Source organism: Bombus terrestris, chromosome 1, assembly GCF_910591885.1.
Source record: "Bombus terrestris chromosome 1, iyBomTerr1.2, whole genome shotgun sequence".
In the NCBI taxonomy this organism is placed as follows: Eukaryota; Metazoa; Arthropoda; class Insecta; order Hymenoptera; family Apidae; genus Bombus; species Bombus terrestris.
Window position 1 is genome coordinate 920,602 of NC_063269.1, and position 18,917 is coordinate 939,518.

Here is an 18,917-nt window from a genome sequence, read left to right on the forward strand (position 1 = left end):
TGTGACCAAGAAACCAGCCGACAACGTGTTTGCGTAGCAGCGGGCAAAACCGAGCGAAATCGATGACACGTTTTAACGCTAGCGCACACATTTCCTGTTTCTTCCCTTTTTTTCGCGCGGTGGCGTTCAGAGATCATTCTTCCTTTAGTATTTCGTTTCTTTCTTCGACGAATTTCTCTCCTTGGTTATAAACGGCATTTCGCGAGGATTCCTTCTGCGATATTAATAATTTTTTCTATCGTAAGTCGTAACGCAACTTTTTTTATGCAAGTATCGATAGAGTTCGTTTTCTGTTGTTCGTGCGATCTAGCAACGGATGTACTTACTTATACCTCACTCCAATTAACACCGGTTCCGTTGAATCGTTCATTTCGGATTGCAAGAATTTTCCTCGATGAGATATCCTTCACGCATCGGCGATACGCGTGTGCGCAACACTCTTCTTCTTTTTTTTTTCTTAACGATCAGGAACGACAATTGTATTTGCATTTACGCGATAGCCTTAAAGATTTACCAAATATATACTGTTCTAAGAAGGTCGCGACACTTAAGATATACGGTCGGAGAAACGAGACATATCGACGAGTAGCGGTTGATCGAGCTTGACGCATCTTTCAGATAGAAAACGATTCGTCGAGCCTAGCACGATGCACCTATCGAACGATACGCGCGGAAAGATCGAAAAATGAAAAGAGAGGAAAAATTATTGGCATCATAACGCGATGTGTAATAGGGGCAAGGTATTCGCGCGGACGAAACGCGGTTATTCGTCGATGCGTGCGCGCTATAGAAACAAAGGAAAAGAAAGATACTGGAAATAACGAAGGGAGAATGAGTAACGGACCGCGTGTACAACGATCAACGATCGAAGTCGGTCGTTGCGTACATTTTCATCGCGATGAAAAATCGAGCGCCTCGATCGGATTTCATCGAGGTCAGAATCGTCCGAGTATGGGACGAAACATATATCGTCCATGGTAAACTTCTCGAGGATGCGAAATCGTCGTCATTGATAGAAACTAATTTTAATCTGTACGCAACAATGATTTCCGATGCGTTTGTTCTTCGTTCCGATCGTGAAAACGGAGCTAGACGTTGTAGAATCATTCCTGAAATGTTCCTCTATTTCAAAGAGCAATAAGACTTTTCCTAAGATATGCTTAAGATGACCCGATTGTACGCGCGTGTAAAAAGTAATTTAAAAACTCGATTAAGAAACAAAAGAATATGGCAGGAAAAAAAGAACCGCGGCCAAGTGACGTTCGAATTACCCGGTGTATGGAATTTCCACTTGGATCGAGAAGAGAAGCGCTCGCAGAACGTGTTATTATCTTTGTTTTTTAATTTAAGTAACGTCATGTTTAGAGGAAATTGTACTGTTCACGGAGGAAAAAAAAAATGATTAAAGTACGCGCATTGTTCGCGAGGCCTTCGAAGCGATTAGACAGATCGAGCGATAACGATTTTCCACGCGATTGTCAGCAAAGTAGATTTTTAAAATAGAGTATGATGATCACGTGGAGTATCGTGTGCGAAGCAACGAGAGAATGTGATAACGTTCAAACGAATAATCAGGGTACAAAGGAAATCAAGTTTAGGAACTTCTTATCGACGATACTGTATATATATGTATATATATATATATATATACATTATATATATAAATATCCTACGCAACTGTATATATGTACATATATATACGTATGTACGTATTGTTACGCATTAAACGTATAGTGTAATTACGATACTTTTGTTACAACTAAATAAATTATAACTTTAAAATATTACTCGTTAAGTAAGTAACAGGTGAAATCTTTTTCTTCCTTCCTTTCTTTCTTGTACCTCAACCTTGTATCCCATCTTTTCCACTGTTTTAGTAGTACGAGTCTGTTTGTGTCAGACGCAAAGATTGAAATTCGAGAGGTTTGCGGGGCTTTGATCGCTCCGTGTAACTGACAAGCGAAAAAAAAGAGAATCGAATCTGTTACACGAAGAGTCGAGAAAGCGTCGTCAAATATTTTCACGAATCTCGTCGATGTAAAAAATAATTTTCCGTTGAGAACGATTCACTGAGATCTTGCAAACTGCAACGATGGCTAAACTCGGCCCGCGAAAGGAGTCAGAAATGGTAACCATATTAATAAAAAAAAGAAAAAAAAAGAAAAAATACCAAGTTTTTCATTCATTTCTAATCAAGGAAACATTTGTTAGAACGAGGAAGACGCACGCTTGCAAGAAGAGCTGTACCAGTTGGTCGACGTATTGATGGTAATAATAACGCTATATGCAATTCACTTTCTTAACCTAATAACTGTCATAGATACGCATGCGATTACATTACATAAAGCGTTAGCTGCTAAAACAATTTCAAATTCAAATCCAATCGTTACCTAACTCAAACCTTCGGTGTCACATCGATCCCGATTTTTAATTAAAATTCGAGGGAAAAGACGAAGATGCGATGTTGATATCCCTGAGTCAACTTCGATTGTTGATGCAAACCTCGACAACATCGATGACTTCCGTACCAAAACCTCTCAAGTATTTGAAAAACTCGTACAATGATATGAAGAACGCGCATAAAAAGATTCGAAGGAGGGACGTGAAACGGCAATTCGCGGAAGTATTGAGCGTATTATCGATGGCTGGAGCCGCGCCTGGTTCCAAAGAATGTCTGCGATATTGCACCGATGGTGAAGTGACGAACCCTGGCGAGTGGGGTCACGAATACGTCAGACAGCTCGAAGCTGAAATTGTAGACGAGTGGACGAACGCTCCTGTAAAGGACGAGGAACGTATCAGGTATTTTTAGATATGAAGGTATTTTTAGAAATGTGATAATATGTTTGGCGACGATATACAAAATGAACGGATTATAAGAAATAAAATAGAATCTTTTATCTGTTTGTTTCCTTCTCTTTATGGTAGAACACAGCTTACTCCTTTGGTAAACGGTATCATAAAATTCGACATGAAGCACAACGCCGAAATACCTGGATGCGATCTATGTTTGGAGATCGATCAATTGAACTTTTTAAACGAAAGTTTGGATAATACGAATTTTGAGAGGGTTTGTCGATATCTGGAGAGTTGTGCGGTCTACAGGTGAATTTTCTGAAACGACGACTAAAATTTAAGCAACTTTATCCAGTTTTTTAACGTCTTTCGAACGGTCAGCGAGGATATCGAAAGAAGACAAATATTGCAGACCGTGGTCGACCATTATCTACGATTCCAAGAATATTGCAAAGCAATGTTAGTAGCCCTTCAATTGGCAGACTCGGATCTTGTACACAAATGTCTCACCACCTGCCCTGACGATTTAATGCGAAAACAATTGTCATTCATACTCGTAAGACAAAGGGTAATTCATCGGATTCTACACGAGTTATTCGCGAGATTCTATTTTCCATTCGCATAATTTATCGCTCTTCAGGAGAATCCATTAAAGAAGGATTACGAGGGAGGCGATGCCAAGGATATCGAAGCTATCTTAAGCAACAGTCACGTCAATAATCATTACCATTTGCTCGCGAGGGAACTCGACATTCTGGAACCCAAACACCCGGATGACATTTATAAAACCTGGCTAGAAACTAATACCGTGAGACGAGCGGAATACGACTCAGCCAGGGCCAACCTAGCAGCTACGTTCGTTTCCGGTTTCGTTCACGCTGGATTCGGTCAGGACAAACTGATGGCGAACACCGCCGATTGCTGGGTTTATAAAAATAAGGTTTTCGTATAAATATCAGAGATTCTTGAAATAGAAACTTTCTAAACAGCTTAAATCGAAGAAAACCGTTTGACAGGAGCACGGAATGCTCTCGGCAACCGCTTCTTTGGGACTGATACACATGTGGGACGTAGACGGTGGTCTGGTACCGATCGACAAGTGAATCGCGTCTCTTATCGTAATGCAACTATGATTTATAGACAAACGCCCGCGGACTGAGATACGCTTATTTCGCAGATATCTCTACACCAACGATCACAACATCAAAGCAGGCGCTTTACTCGCGATAGGTTTGGTCAACTGTGGTGTTCGCAACGAATGCGATCCGGCGTTGGCGCTCCTCAGCGACTACGTGTATTCCGAAAACGTTACACTGAGAATCGGAGCAGTTTTAGGACTGGGTTTGGCCTACGCTGGCTCGCAGAGGTCCGATGTTACGGAACTTTTAACCGGAGTATTGGTAGACGAAGCAAGTACGTTTACGATGATTAGCTCCCAGTACGTGATATTTTGCAAATGAACAATTTTTAGGTACCATGGAAATTGTGTCTCTCGGAGCGATCGCGATAGGTTTGATAAACGTTGGCTCTGCCGACGCTGAAGCCTCGTCGACACTTCTGCAGAGATTGATAGAGCTTACACCTCAAAAGCTGTCTAGTACCTACTCCAGGTTAAAGACAGAAGTATATCTATCAAATACGTTTCACGACTATGCAGGAGGGTTCGTTTGATCTTGTTTTTCGCAGATTTCTACCGCTGGCGCTGGGTATGATCTACATGGGTTGCCGCGACATCATAGACGCGCCTTCAGCTGCGCTTGAAGTCTTACCCGACCCTTACAAGCTTGCTGCACAAACTATGCTGGAGGCAATGCTTTCTCCTTTGTCAAAATGCTCTATGATACAATCCCGAATAAATATTATAATCATCAGCATTCGAAAATATTTCATTGGTCTCAGGTGTGTGCATATGCCGGTACAGGAGACGTATTGATCGTTCAAGGACTATTACGAATTTGTTCGGAACCGGCGAACGGTGAAGGCGTTCCCGTCACCCCGGTTAACAGTCCTACGAGCTGCTGCTGCGATCAGCGGTCTCGAATCATCGAATTTTCTGAGAAGAGAACAAAAGAGAAATTAGAAGAGAAGCATGCAGAATCAAAGTAATCGCACATTTATCTATCGTTAATATCTACCGCCACTTTTCTACAATTTCTTGCGTACTCTTCAGCGATATTGGATCGACGCAGGCCATAGCTACGTTGGGTGTCGCTGCCGTTGGGTTAGGAGAGGGAAAAGAGGACTCGAGGATCTTCGGGCAGGTGATAAAAAGTCCTTAAACACGAATAAAAGTGATCAGTCTGTTTGCACGAACGATTGTTCTTCAGATAGGAAGATACGGTCCCACAGCTGCGAGACGCGCAATGCCACTCGCTCTAGGTTTATCCTTTTTGTCAAATCCAGACTTGTCAGTCTTGGATGTACTGAACAAATACAGCCACGACAACGATTCTGACGTAGCTAACAATGCGATCTTTGCTCTCGGTCTTGTCGGTGCTGGGACGAATAACGCGCGTCTCGCCACTATGCTGAGGCAACTAGCCTGTTACCACGCGAAGAACCCCACGCACCTATTCCTCGTTCGAATTTCCCAAGGCTTGGTCCATCTTGGCAAAGTAAAAAAGGACGATTATAAATTGCGTCGATCTTAATCGATGAACGATTGGTTTACTAAATAAAAAGTTGTTTATCAGGGTACGTTGTCTATATCTCCTTTGCGATACGCTTCCAAGGTGTTGGACAAGGTCGCCTTAGCTGGATTACTGGTAGTCCTGGTGGCGTTTCTCGATTGTCAAAATCTGATCCTATCGAAATCACATTATTTGATGTACTGTCTGGCGCTTGCAATGGAACCTAGATGGTTGGTTACCTTGGACGAAAATTTGCAGGTATGTACCGACCATTTTTCTCGTAGGCAAAGATAATTTAACGCTACGGGAATATTTGAGACCGATCGGATTGTATTTTGATCAGAGTCTACCGGTGTCTGTGAGGGTTGGAAAAGCTGTAGACATCGTGGGCAAAGCTGGCAATCCCAAATCCATCTCTGGTGGATACGTTCACACGACACCAACGTTGCTTTCCTCCGGAGAAAGAGCAGAACTTGCTCTAGACGAGTACGAGGCGTTGTCCAGCGTTTTGGAGGGCTTCGTTATTCTTCGAGAGAAATCGAACGTTTCTTAGATTTTCCGCTGCAATAATAGAAGATAGTGGATAATAAAAGAACACGGCAGATTGCGAAAGGCAACGCTGGGACAAGTGATTTATTTATTTCATGAGATAGTAATAAGAAATACGATCGACAGAAGTGTATTATGTAAGGCGAAGAAATTACTAGGAACCAAAGTGCGAACGACGAATCGTTTATATGATATATCGTAACGTATAATTTTCCATGCTGTTTTTAATAAAAAGTAGGAGTAAAATTTTCGAGAAAAAAGAATCGTTCGAAGAAAATCTTGTACAATAACGGATCGATACCACGCATGTTTGTAACGCATCACTTTGACAACGACGAGACGTGGAAAGTACGCAAGTGATACGAGCAAAGGTTCGATCGCGTCGTTGAATGCATCGATAAGAATGCGAAGAGACGCGTGAATACTAGGTGTAGGTTTGCGTTCATTTAATTTGAGGGACTAGCGGAAGCAATGTGCTCTATACAACAGAATATACATTGGTTCGCATTGCACGGTAATATACGACACGGTGCACCATGATCTGACAGCGGTCACTAAATTAAAATATATCATTAACGTATGACTCTTGTTCGATTAAAAACGAGCCGGAAAAACGCAATAGGACGAAAAAACATAATGAAATTAATCAGAAGCGAGACGTAGGAAAGAAAACGAGATGAAAAACGATGCACGATCGACGAAAGAAACGAAAGTAACCTCGAGTAACGATCGAAATTTGGCTTCTTTTGATAAAATATTGCAAATGAAAGAGGAATATTGCAGTTTATTGGTTCTGAAAGTGTGTACAAAAGCGGGCAACTAGGAAACGAGAAACGATATCACGCGGATAAGAGAACTCTCTGTTCCTGTCCCTTTTTTTCGTTTGCTCTGCTAAATATACACACAAATGATATATTCTTTCACGCAGAGTACATGGTTACTTTTCCCCTTAAATTTTTTGTTTTTTTTTTCTCTTCGTCCGGTGAGTTCGCAAAGTCGCATTGCACAAGATCATGGAGCACGTTCCCATCTTCTCGTAACGAAGCCGTGAGAAAAAAACTGCAAGAAATTTCACGAACGTACGCGACGCGTACTTTATCGAAAGTGTTCTCTCACGACTTCACGTGTTCAGAAATCTCCACCGATTTTTATATATATATAGGCACGTATGACTCAGGACGAGGCGAAATGTAGAATGAAATGTAATTTTCAGCTCGTTCAAAGGACGCACATTCCCGCGTGTATGTTTTTCCCGCCAGATCGAAAACGCACCCCCTCAACATTATTTCTTTTTTTTCTTACGTTTTTCATTGCGTTGTAAAGTTGCGATCGGTTCCGATATACGTTACGCTCCACGAAATCGTACAAAAATTTGTATCCCGTTGGATCAAATTTAACAGTTGCATTTCAAAGTACGCACACCTTTTCTTTCGCGTCTTCAGCTTGCCGCCTGACGTACTCGCATAAGGTAGAACAACTGGCTGTGATAAATGTTATTTTTCCCCCCCTTTTTTATCTTCCTGTTCCTCCATAATTTTCGTTTATCCAAATACACATAGATACGTTCGCGATATATATCTTTAATCGCTCACACTGCAGAACACTTTTTCGTGTATCGTCGATACGAGTCAAGGGAAATCGAGTTAAGGAAAATCTTATACCTATGTATAGTAGTTTGCCAACAGATACGTCGTCTGCACGCATGTGTTGAAATAGCGAAACAACGTGCAAAATTGACGGTAATATTTAAATACGTTGATAATTACGTCATCCGGCAAGCTGAACTTCCTATTTACTTACATGTATCTTAAATTTTTCATCTTGCTTATAGTAAAATATAATAATAATAATAGTTAAAAATTAATAATAATAATAATAATAATAATAATAATAATAATAATAATAATAATAATAGTGATAGCTCCTATGATAGCAGGCAGCGCGTTTGTGTTATAACCTTTTGCAAATAGTAAATGTGTTCTGTGATTCAAGCGAATTCTCAAAATGGTGTATATACGTATGTGAACGTATATATATATATATACATTTATATACATGTATATATATATATACACTTCCTCGTACTTCCGTTGCTTCTTTCATCCTTTCTGGTTCATTCGTTTATTTACAACAACGTATGTATGTCAGCTACATAGTGTTACCATTTCTCTGGTTTTTATTCGCTTTAAATCTTGCACATCTTCCCGCCGCGCTATTTTATACGTCGACATTCGTGGGAAAAACTCTAAGTTACAAGACGATGTTCCTGTTAAATGATAAAACCTCGGACGATGTTTGTCACCCATATATTCAGCTACTTCGCTAAAATTATTACCCATCTACCGTTTTCACTTTTCAAACCGTGAAATTCATGGTCATGAAAGTGTACATGTTAGATACAGGATGACAGCTTCCTCTTTCTCAAATCGTTCCCTCTGAAACGATCATCGATAGCAGTAGTCGATGTACGACCTTCCTTCGTTAATAATGCCGGACCAAGCGTTTGAAGGTTTCAACTTGTTTCCGTTCTCCGTTTCGTCTTCGACTTTTATATGTACGGCGGAGGTCCTTTTTGTTAAGCACAGAAACGGATAAACATATTTTTCTCCCTTATTCTTATGAACAGCGAAGATTGTCCCGAAAGAAGCACCGAAGTCACAGGGTGATGAAGTAGTTTGTCAATGATTAGAGTCAAGCTGCCTGTGGATTCGTTGCTGAGAGAACAAAATTGACATCGAATTGCAGTGCGCTCCTTTGTGTCTATGAGTTTGCGCCATCGTGTGAACGTCGAACACATGTTTATACGCGTGTGTATGCATCTATACGTTTCTTTGTGAGTGTACGAGCGTACGATCGAGATTCTCTCGAACATTTTTCATCCACGACGATGACGATGATTTGATATCGATGTTCGTGATCGAAGACCAGTACGGATCGTTGGTTCCCCGAACATGTGTTCCTCATTTTCTTCTCTCTCGTTATACACCTATCACGCTGAAGGAATGTACACTCTATAACACGATAACACAGTCGTGACACGATGAAGGTAATAAGTAGAACACGTAGCGTGGTTGTTGCCGGTTAAAACAGCCGGGCTCGTCTTTTGATTTCGTTACGACGCCATTGCGGTAGTCTATAGAACTCGGCACGAGTAAATTGAAGAACTGCCTCGAATTCCGCGTCGGAAAGGTGCCGCTGGAAAACACAATTAAACATCAGTAAGATAATCATCTCTGTTCGTGCCGGATGAGAAATTTTTTATTTACTCGATAATTGCTTCGTCAGTTTCGATCATTTCATCCATTCATCGACCAATTTCTCTAGGTCCTATTACTTTAGTCTTTTACAAAATAAAAATTCAAGCGTTATTCTAGCGTCCTAAATGAATTCTACGTGTTCTAGACTCGTTATAATTGAACGTTTTAATAACTCACTTCGAGATTGCAACGATCCACGTCAGCGGGCAGCCTGTAGTTGGTGATGACAAGCAAGTGGTAAGGGTAGAGTTTCGGCGGTTCGGACGGCGCTGTTCCCATATCTGGCAGTGATCTCCTTACGTGATGGCCCCCGTGACTTCCGACTACTGAACCTAGGCCACCTGTATACGTGGTAGATGATGGCAGCATTCCACCATCATTCTGAAGCACCATTCGATCGTTAATTTCGTTGTAACGCGATTCATTATGACGTGTGATGAGCGTTAATAGCGGTGCAGCCGTTCAAAAGCTTCTCGCATGAAATTTCAATTTTGATTTTCTGCTTGAATCGATACGGTAAAAAAAAAGAAGAAAAAAAGAGAGAGAGAAATGTACACGTTCTGAAAAATTTGCGAGAATCTTTCATCTCTTCTTACAAGAGTCGATATATCGCAGCAAGAAAAAAGTTGGCGAAACACCGCGTTTGTTAATGACTGATTCGACACAACTTAACACGGGACAGACCACAGAACTATGACCACATAGTTAGACTGAAACGAACGATAGGAACTGGCATTTTACGGATTAATCCTTCGACTCGTTGCTTTTCGATAGGAAATCGTTGCGTGCATGTACATTAAACTAGTCGATACAATTGTTGCACGATTTATTCTTTTACTTTTTTAAATACTTTCGACAAACCAGAAAGACAAGAAAGCAATAGGGGCACGCGCCACACACGCACAAACTCGTGCACGTTAATTTCAGTTTAGGCGTATAGTTCCGTTTTCCGTCACGTACGCACAAATTATGCCATGGATGCAGAATATGCAGTCAAATCGTGAGAACAGCGCAACTACGCGTCAGTCTCGTTAGCGTTATTCGAGATTTCATCTATTTTCGAAACTCGTACACGCGTTCGAGGATCACGATCATCGCACACGAAACTCACATCGTGTTATCGTAAGGAAATAATAAAAGAAAGTAACGAACTACGTATATGTCATGAATCTATCGGTCTAAAGAATGAGCAAGCCGATTCAACCTTCGGTCTATACTAAGACATTGCGAACGTTCAGCTAAAATCTCGCGATCGTGTCCGATTCTTTCGCAAGATACGAAATCAAATGCAAACTTCAAATATGCCAAGGCGAGAAAAAAAACTTGTACAAAAAGATGCAAAAAAAAAAGAATCGATTAAAAAAAGAATATCGCAGCAAATATACAGCATGTGCATGCGTCGATCAATGTACAATCTAGTATGTACAAACGTTATATTATACATATATTATCAACAAACCGGCAGTGCTCGTTATGTACAAATACGTCTAATCCGATCGGTCTAGTCGAACGATTTTGCCGACGCTCGATTTCTCAGTTCTACGCAAACCATCCGTGTCTCGAGAACTCACGAAAGTGTTTAATGTTACGATTAATGCGCGGCTGTGGCAATATGCTGTTAAATATAATTCATATGCAAAACAAGCTACAAACCATGCTAATTCGCCGGGAGTAGTATGGGGCTGTGGTACATACCAATGCCCGTCGATCCACATCCGTGATGCTGCCTGTCGATACTAAAATTGGGGGAAAAATGGGAAAGAAAACCATGTCAAACCATATTGCACAAACCATTTCGATATGTTAAGTACAATCTTTTCTTTCTATCGATCGAACGATCGATCGTATTCCATATGGATGGAAAAAGAAAACTGGAAAACGTAAGAGATAACGTTACGTCAACGGGTTAACGAAACCAGTTGAACTTTCAAGGAATGCGATCGGGAATACGATCGATTCGATCAAATAACTATAAGCGAATGTTCGATGATTATATTATACATATGATTTGAATTCAGTCTCTAAGCTACACGATATACCAGCTGTCAATGATCAAAGAGTTATCGTGTCATTAAGTCACGTTATTGGCGAATAGGAGGTACTGTCATTTGGGCACACTATAAACTCCTCTGGTTAATGGATCAAACAAATCTTATTATGCAATCTTTAATCTAACACGGAATCGTACCGTTCGAATCGTGATACTCAGGCGTAATGATTAAATCAAGATAGAAAAAAGAAGAGATAGTGTCTATGATAGAGCAATGATGCATTAGTAAAGCATGCTCAGATATTAAAGCCGTATAATCAGGTAGAATAATCGAGAACAAAATAGTCATTCTCACGAGCTCTTCCTACTCGTGAATTAAAAGAAAGAAGAAGTAAAAACGAAAAATTTAAAAAAAGCATGTACAAACTGAAAAGTTCGATTGTACTTTCGAAAAAGAGAACTGCAAGATAACCGTGTGTGTGTGTGTGCGTGTGTGTGTGCGCGCGTGTGTTTGCGTATGTGTTATGTGTGATTGGTTTCCTTTCTGGGTTTACTCACTATCTGATTTGCCAGACGAGAAATCAGTGCTGTGCGTCTTGTCTCCCATCCCACTGAACGAATAATCACCCTAGACGACAGAAAAGCGTAAATCTTAGAAACAACCGAGGCGCAGGGATCCGTGATTTAATCAACGGATACGATAATTAAAACGTGTATCATTATCTCTACAGCATATATATATATATTTTTATTTTTTTTTTTTCATTCTTTATTATTTTGTAAATATCAGCAACAACGGTGCAAGAAGATTTTTTTTTTGGTCGTCGATTGTGACGCGGTGCAAGACTTACAGGGAGAGCAGATACAGAACCGCCGGTCGAGGAGAAGGTGTGACTTCGCGGTGCCAGACCGTACCCTGGCTTCGGGATGTGCCGAAGGGAGCTCACAACTGGTTTCAAATCAGTCAATCGACAGTATTACTGATTAGTGTCAACGGGAATAATGGAATCGTTCATTCCCATACGAATGCCCAACGTTCGCCAAAAAATACGTTTCATTAAGGGGGTAAGAAAAATAAAAAGAAATAAAATGGAGAAAAAAGTGAGAAAAACACACATCCTGTGTATAATTAAAATAATTACAAAGGTAGTCTCGCTGTTCCGCTCGTGTACAAGATTGAATCATCGAGGGATTTCACTCTACTCTGTTATCTTATATACGTTTTATCTCGCTTCACGAACAAGAGGATCGAAGTTTATCTTTGACGATCTTCCTTTTAAGGGGAGGCATAGAAAAGAAAATCGTCGAAGGTGAAAGAGAAAAAAGAGAGAGAGAGAGAGAAAAAAGTAAAGAAATCTTAATACTGTGTAAAGATAAGTAGTACCCTCTTCGTTCGAATTTTAATTTCAAGTTTTGTCGACCTGTTTATATCGTATCTCCACGGCAAGATGGTGGGGAACGTACCCGATGTTCAAAGTGCACAAGCGTTATTTCTCGTTCAATACTGTGCAAGGTATCACGTACGTGTGTGTACAACGAAAAAAGATTAAAAAGAATATGTATATATAAATATATATGTACGTACGTGTGTATACATATATATATATATATATATATATATATATACACACATACGCACACAAAATATATAATACGTATGTACGAAGAAGCCAGCACCTATGTGTTTAAGTACGATCAACGTATGCTTCTCCAAATAAGCTTAAGAGAACAAAAAGCATGCCTCCCGTGAAGACAAGTCAACGAATCATCGCGTCGGTTGAAAGCGTTTTTCTCTCGATCTTTCTTACACGACGGCTGCTCTTAAGAAGTCTCGTACGTTTTTCTTTTTTTTCTTTTTCTCTTTTCACGATTCGCTGAAAAAACGATTCTCAGACCAATGAAATTCGCTCGCAGTACACTGTCACGTTGTCAGACGAGAGAAAGAGAATCTCCGTTCCTTTCTTTACGGTGTACGCTAATTTTGGACTTGACTTGAGATCAACGGTAGGTAAATTGGAAAGTTCTCGGACTCACCGAATGATAGTGCCTAGCGGCGTTTGGAAGAGTGAAGGCGCGTTGAGTACCAAGGGGTGGATAGTTTCTGGGAGCCGGGGAACGTGCCGATGACCTCCCAACTGCCGCCCACGCAAACACAACACAAACACAAAAACACAAATAGAGACACGATGATACAGGTAGCGGTGTTGGCTAACGTAGATAGCGATAAATCCTATCGACTTTTCTTTGTATGTCCCAACATTGGAAGATATTGCCAGTTCGACCGGGCTAAAATATCTCGCAAAAATACGTCAGCCTACTATCGAAAAGTATACGTACTGTAACGATAATATATTCCTTTTCCTGTACGCAAAGCGATACAAAGTAATGCAATGCTGAAGAGATACAACTTTCATGCGACCAAACGAAAATATGTACACGCAAATATACGTACATATATATATATATAGCACGATATTAAAAATGTACAATAGCGTACTGAGCGTATATTACGATTATCTTCCAACATTGTGTAGTAATTAAAAAAAAAAAGAAAAAAAAAAGAAAAAACATTCCAAAAAGGTATGAGAAAGAGAGAGAGAGAGAGAGAGAGAATGAAGTTTGGAGCGATATGTGTTTGTGTATGAATGAATGAAGTTGCCAAGAGTGGAATCTGTAATAGATATTACCATGCCAGAAGGGGGATGGGAGGAATAGCAAAAATGTTGACTAGGTTATGGTATACGTAGATATAAACATCGGTGAATGATCACGTATGAAATAATGGGAATCGATATTACGCTACTTGAAAGAGGATGAACTTTCCACGCACACTATTTCCGTTACTCGAATTGGCGTATGCAGAGATAATCGAGAGAGATAAGAAGAGGCAAGCACATCGAAGGTAATATGCCGACCACATGCAGAAGCGGAATAAATACATCACCTGTCACGTTAATGGACGCCCAGTGTGTGCTGTGGTATTTGGTGCTATGCCACTTAACTTATAAACTCCTGCTCAAGTAGTTTACACGTACTGCGTGTTATCGTTCGTTAATCGAACATCATTACCCCTTCCCACTGCAAGATTCGCACGTTGCTACGTTGCGATCAACGATAGAGAAAATTTTTTATTTTTTTTATTTTTTTATTTTATTCTATATCTTTCTATCCTTCTTTCTTTTTTAGTGATACCAAAGGAACGATCTTTTTTCGCTGGCCCCACCCCCGCTATCGCCTCGAAATCTAACGAGCCGATGTTGCATCAAACGGTAGAGTGGTAAATGTTAGTGTTATGTGCGAACGTGTGGACATGTATGAGATGAGATTATCACTTAATGTTAATGAAACGATCATGAGATATATATGTATATATATATATAAATATTTAACGACGACCAGATTCGATATGAATCTGAAAGAAGCTTACCGTTATAGCTGGGTCCTACGCTCGATCTGTAACTGAAACCATCGTCGTCTTCCCACGGTCGAGCGTGATCTATATTTCTCGATGGCGCTACGCGAAAACATTTATACAATTTAAGTACGAGCACCGGGATAGACAGAGAGGCTAAAAAGTGAATCGCGATAACTTACAAGCGCCAACCGGACTCTCGTATCGCAATCTGTATGTCGGTTCTCTGGCAGCCGATGGAGTTCTCGATGCGTTTCTTGGATCGACGTTCGCGGCCTTGTGTCTCAAATTTTCCCGATCCTTTTCACGATCTTGCAAGAACACCTTGGCTATTCCAGTGTCGATTTTGCTTAGCTCGTCCTGTTCTTTCTTTAGCTTCTCCTCCACCTCTTTTATATACGTCTTGTTGTCCACCTCGTCCTCGTCATCCGATGCAGGTACACCCTGAAATCGTGGATGAAACGTCGAATCGAGAATAAAATACGTAGAAATGCCGCTTACAAAGTAAGCGGCATTCGCGGTAATACCTTGTAAGTGTCAGACCATCGTCTACGTCTCTCAGGATCTGTATAGGGATAAGGCGGGGCAGGGAAATCGTCTCTTTCGATCGGCGGCTTGGTTCCAGGAGGAGGTTTCATGGCGTCCGGATAATGCGCTAGCTCTATTGGCTCGTCATTATCTACTTGACTGGCCGGTGACTTGGGCCTGGTCTCGCTGAGAGCATCGACCAGAGCACGCATTCCAGATCGGCTGCTGCGTCCGCCACTGCTTCTTATCGAACGCGACGCTGAAATAAAACGATGACACATTTTAGTGACGCGTGTATATCGTCCACGATCCAATTTCTATATTTCGCTACGCTGCGCCAGAGAATCGATTGTCCTTTCTTTTTCTCGTTCGCGGTAGAATTTCGTTACATTCGATCTTAAGAGAAAGAAATGTAGGTACTTACAGCTAGGTCTATGAAAGTGTGGGCTAGTCGGTGGTTTGTCGTACGGCTGTATCGGACGTCTCAAGTATCCTTGGCTCGGCGTTTCGGTCAAGTACGAATAAGTATAAATCCTAGACACGTCTTCGGATGGACCACGTCCGTACTCTCGCAATATCAGTCCAGGACTGCCAGTTCGCGCAGGGTAATACTGAGGCAATTAACGTATATTATCACGGCTAAACTCGTTCTCTCTGTTCGATGGATCGTAAAGCGTCTCTCATACGGCTAATTTTTAGCTATTTACTCGGCAAATGAAGATAAAAACTCAACGCGCTTCGATTCTCTCTCAAGATAACCCGCTGCTAGGAATACCACTAAAAAACCTTGTACGATCGCATACGCCAGCTTCGTCAAGGATTTGCGAATAAATTGACATAATGACGTCATCTTGAAAGGTTTTTGATGAAACGTAGTATCTCTGTTGACTAGAAGCCCCGTTATATTCAAGACACTCTAATATCGTTCGAAGGCTGGGCAGAGGAGCGATACAAGGTTAGTTGGAAATTATGCATTGCCGTTCGAAGATTCATCCAATGTTGTATCGTAGTTACTCAAGATCGTTTTAAAGTAAAAAGATGACCGAGTAATGGAACATTTTGGAGGGCGCTACACACCATCCACCACCAGCGAAGAAAGGTTTCAAACCCTTAACGAAACTAACCGTTACAGAATAAAATCGCGGACATCTACGAACCGTTTTAAAGTAGTATTTATTAAGTAATCGAAGGTGTCTCTTGAGAGAGTACTTGTGTGCTAGGCTAGGAGATACATGGCATACCTTGCGACTGAGGCTGCTGTAAGGGCTGCAGAGTGATCCGTTCAGGCTTGGCGTGCGTGACCGCAATGAAAACTATACACAATGACCGTGCCAAAAAAAGGAAACAACAATTAAGAAAGCAATAATAAAAATGAAAAATAATAAAAAAGATAAAAAATCATGTAGTAAACTGTTGATGTATGTACGTATATATGTGTGTGTGTGTGTATATATATACACACACACACATATGTGTGTATATAAAAGTTGGGACATCGAAGCGTGCGGCAAAATTACGACATGTTAAGAAACAAATGCATGTTAAAAGCCACGTAATACGTATATATATCGTCGAATAAAATGGAAACGAAGCTATACACAAAGCTGGTTACGAGTAAAAAAAGGTAGATACTTTAGGTTCTAGAATGATCTACTCTAAGTGGCTGTGTATATCGAACAGAAAAATTAACCGAGCAGCAAAGAGCGTTTCGCATGAAATACGTGTTGTACAACAGTCCAAATATAAGCACGATGCAAGCTGAACTTCGTGTTTCGTGTTTTTTCGGGCCAGAACCGGCTCGAAGGCAACATACTTCCTCCTCTCTTTTGGTTACTTTTTTTGTCTCTTCTACAATCGGATATAGCGAACTTCAAAATTCAAGTATGCGCACGGACACGATTTAGGTCGTTCAACGGTGTACGATGCAACTGAAGGAGAAAAAAATGCAATTGGCGAACGTAGACAGCGACGTGCAATTACGAATGTCGACGTTCGAAATGAATGTTATATGCGGCGATTGATCACGGCATTATAACGTAACGTATAGAAGCGGGCGACGTTAGATATTACATCCGCACGGAAAATGCTAATGGTGTGCGCTTCTTCTACCAAGTTCAATGACGCGTGAATGATTCCATGAAAAATGAATGGCAAAACAATCGCTGCTCAGTGATCAAGACGAATAACGATAAAATGACGAAACAAACGGACCGACCACCATCTATACACAAACGAATACGCAGTAACAACGAATATACACGTATGATACAATATTTTACAGAAACAATATACAGTTCTCGCCAGTTCCAATTTAACGGTCCGCGGTTACGATAAAGTAAAAATTTCGGAAACCTCGATCCTATTTTCTTAACGATCGATCGAAAGCGATCGTCATCTCGATGAAAATAGCGAAACGGCCGACGGTCTTCAACTTTTCACTTCTTCGATCCCTTGGATTCTCGCGGTCTTACCTGCATCTCCGAAGCGCTGCTGGAAATCCGTTCTGACTCTCGATGCTGTGGCGTGTGAGCTTCGCCGTGACCATTCACGATACCGTTCGGACCGCTAGGACCCGGACCGCAACGGGGATGCCATATGGCTGCACCCTGCAAATACATTTCCTCTCCATCGCCGAAAGGATCGCCGCACTTGGTGCAACGAGCACAGGTCGGATGAAAGTGGTGATTGTCTCCGGCCTGTAACACCTTTCCGCTGATGTAACGGTTGCAGTAGGCGCATTTCACGCCGAACTGCTTCTGATAATCCTTCTCGCAGTAAGGCACTCCATCTCTGTTAATCAAAGTGGAGGAATTTCGTTGGTACCGGTATCTGTGTTTGGCGGACGATCTTGGCTTTCTCCGATCCTAATCTCGCGCATTAGGTAAATATTAATGCACGGCAATTTGCTCTGGCTATCAAAAACCAGCGAAATTTCAACGCTGCTCGAGCTCTTTTCTAAATCGTGCTTTCTCTAGTTTCTTTTTCACTTAGCTGTGTTTATATATATATATATAAACTACACCTATTTATTCGATGAAAAGTTTACAAGCTCTACGATCTCCAATTAGAAATCTCTCGATACGATCAAAGTCATCGTAGAATACCAAATCGGAGATATGGAATGTAAAGTAGATGTTCGAGGGATGAGAAACGGATAACCAATTTTCCCACTCACTTTCCCATGTATTCTCCGTGAAGCACGGTGTCACAGGTGTGACACTTGAAGCACCATACGTGCCACTGTCGATCGAGAGCGACCAAAGCTTGACCTTCTCGTAATTGGTTTCCGCAACCAGCGCAGGCACCGGGGTCGGAGGGCCCGTCTCCGGATCCTCTGGTAGCGGAGCTATTGCCGACCGGCGTCGAGGCTTCTCGAACCGGGATACCGACGCATCGATGACACAGAGCTTGACCTATAGATAACGCTCGGTTAGTCGAGATTGGACAGATCCGGTCGACGATCTGACCGCGAACGACCGACTCGCTGACGCATACGCTCTATTGTCTTTTATTCGAGAAACGAACACGAATCAACGATCACGCGCGCCGTATCTTCGCGGCTGATTCATCGTTTGTACGCGTACAAACAACGCGGCGTAACGTCAACTCGCGGAGAAGAAGCATTCGTGGCCCGTTTGGTCGTTCGATTTACGTATTTTCGCGTATAAATAACCGACCGTACTTGGTCGCCGTTCATCGTTACGATCCGATCAAGGCGTTTCTTCGTGTCCTTTCGAGGGCCAATTTTCTCTGAA

General features: G+C 41.4%; 2 protein-coding genes across 14 annotated transcripts in view; one reads left to right on the forward strand and one right to left on the reverse strand.

Annotated features, from left to right (window-relative positions):
• Positions 1 to 2,396: 2,396 nt before the first annotated feature.
• Positions 2,397 to 7,020, forward strand: LOC100649793 (26S proteasome non-ATPase regulatory subunit 2-like). Its single transcript, XM_048414647.1, has 13 exons — positions 2,397 to 2,802; positions 2,929 to 3,105; positions 3,178 to 3,364; positions 3,437 to 3,736; positions 3,813 to 3,895; positions 3,974 to 4,209; positions 4,268 to 4,406; positions 4,483 to 4,603; positions 4,696 to 4,898; positions 4,967 to 5,057; positions 5,124 to 5,411; positions 5,490 to 5,684; positions 5,770 to 7,020. The coding sequence occupies exons 1-13, from the start codon at positions 2,462 to 2,464 to the stop codon at positions 5,977 to 5,979; spliced, it is 2,571 nt and encodes an 856-aa protein (XP_048270604.1). The 5' UTR covers positions 2,397 to 2,461; the 3' UTR covers positions 5,980 to 7,020.
• LOC100647405 (actin-binding LIM protein 2) overlaps positions 6,740 to 18,917 on the reverse strand; it is a 30,527-nt gene continuing 18,349 nt past the window's right edge. For 2 of the 13 annotated variants that reach the window (XM_012315933.3, XM_012315683.3), the window contains exons 4-15: positions 18,338 to 18,575; positions 17,634 to 17,952; positions 16,404 to 16,475; positions 15,587 to 15,773; positions 15,162 to 15,421; positions 14,817 to 15,078; positions 14,650 to 14,736; positions 13,257 to 13,357; positions 11,781 to 11,850; positions 10,886 to 10,968; positions 9,410 to 9,613; positions 6,740 to 9,170 (exon numbers count right to left, since the gene is read on the reverse strand). In XM_012315933.3, coding sequence (XP_012171323.1) covers positions 9,057 to 9,170; positions 9,410 to 9,613; positions 10,886 to 10,968; positions 11,781 to 11,850; positions 13,257 to 13,357; positions 14,650 to 14,736; positions 14,817 to 15,078; positions 15,162 to 15,421; positions 15,587 to 15,773; positions 16,404 to 16,475; positions 17,634 to 17,952; positions 18,338 to 18,575 — 1,997 coding nt within the window. In that variant the 3' untranslated portion in view covers positions 6,740 to 9,056. Of the gene's footprint in view, positions 9,171 to 9,409; positions 9,614 to 10,885; positions 10,969 to 11,780; positions 11,851 to 12,073; positions 12,172 to 13,252; positions 13,358 to 14,649; positions 14,737 to 14,816; positions 15,079 to 15,161; positions 15,422 to 15,586; positions 15,774 to 16,403; positions 16,476 to 17,633; positions 17,953 to 18,337; positions 18,576 to 18,917 lie in introns of those variants that run through there. The other 11 variants (XM_048414578.1, XM_012315747.3, XM_020863569.2 and 8 more) reach the window with 11 other exon arrangements.

Coding starts and splice junctions, on each gene's coding strand:
- LOC100649793 (XM_048414647.1), top strand. CDS start 2,462: ATGTTGATATCCCTGAGTCAACTTCGATTGTTGATGCAAACCTCGACA. Junction 4,604..4,695: donor CTGCACAAACTATGCTGGAG/GCAATGCTTTCT, acceptor CATTGGTCTCAG/GTGTGTGCATATGCCGGTAC. Junction 5,412..5,489: donor GCTTGGTCCATCTTGGCAAA/GTAAAAAAGGAC, acceptor GTTGTTTATCAG/GGTACGTTGTCTATATCTCC.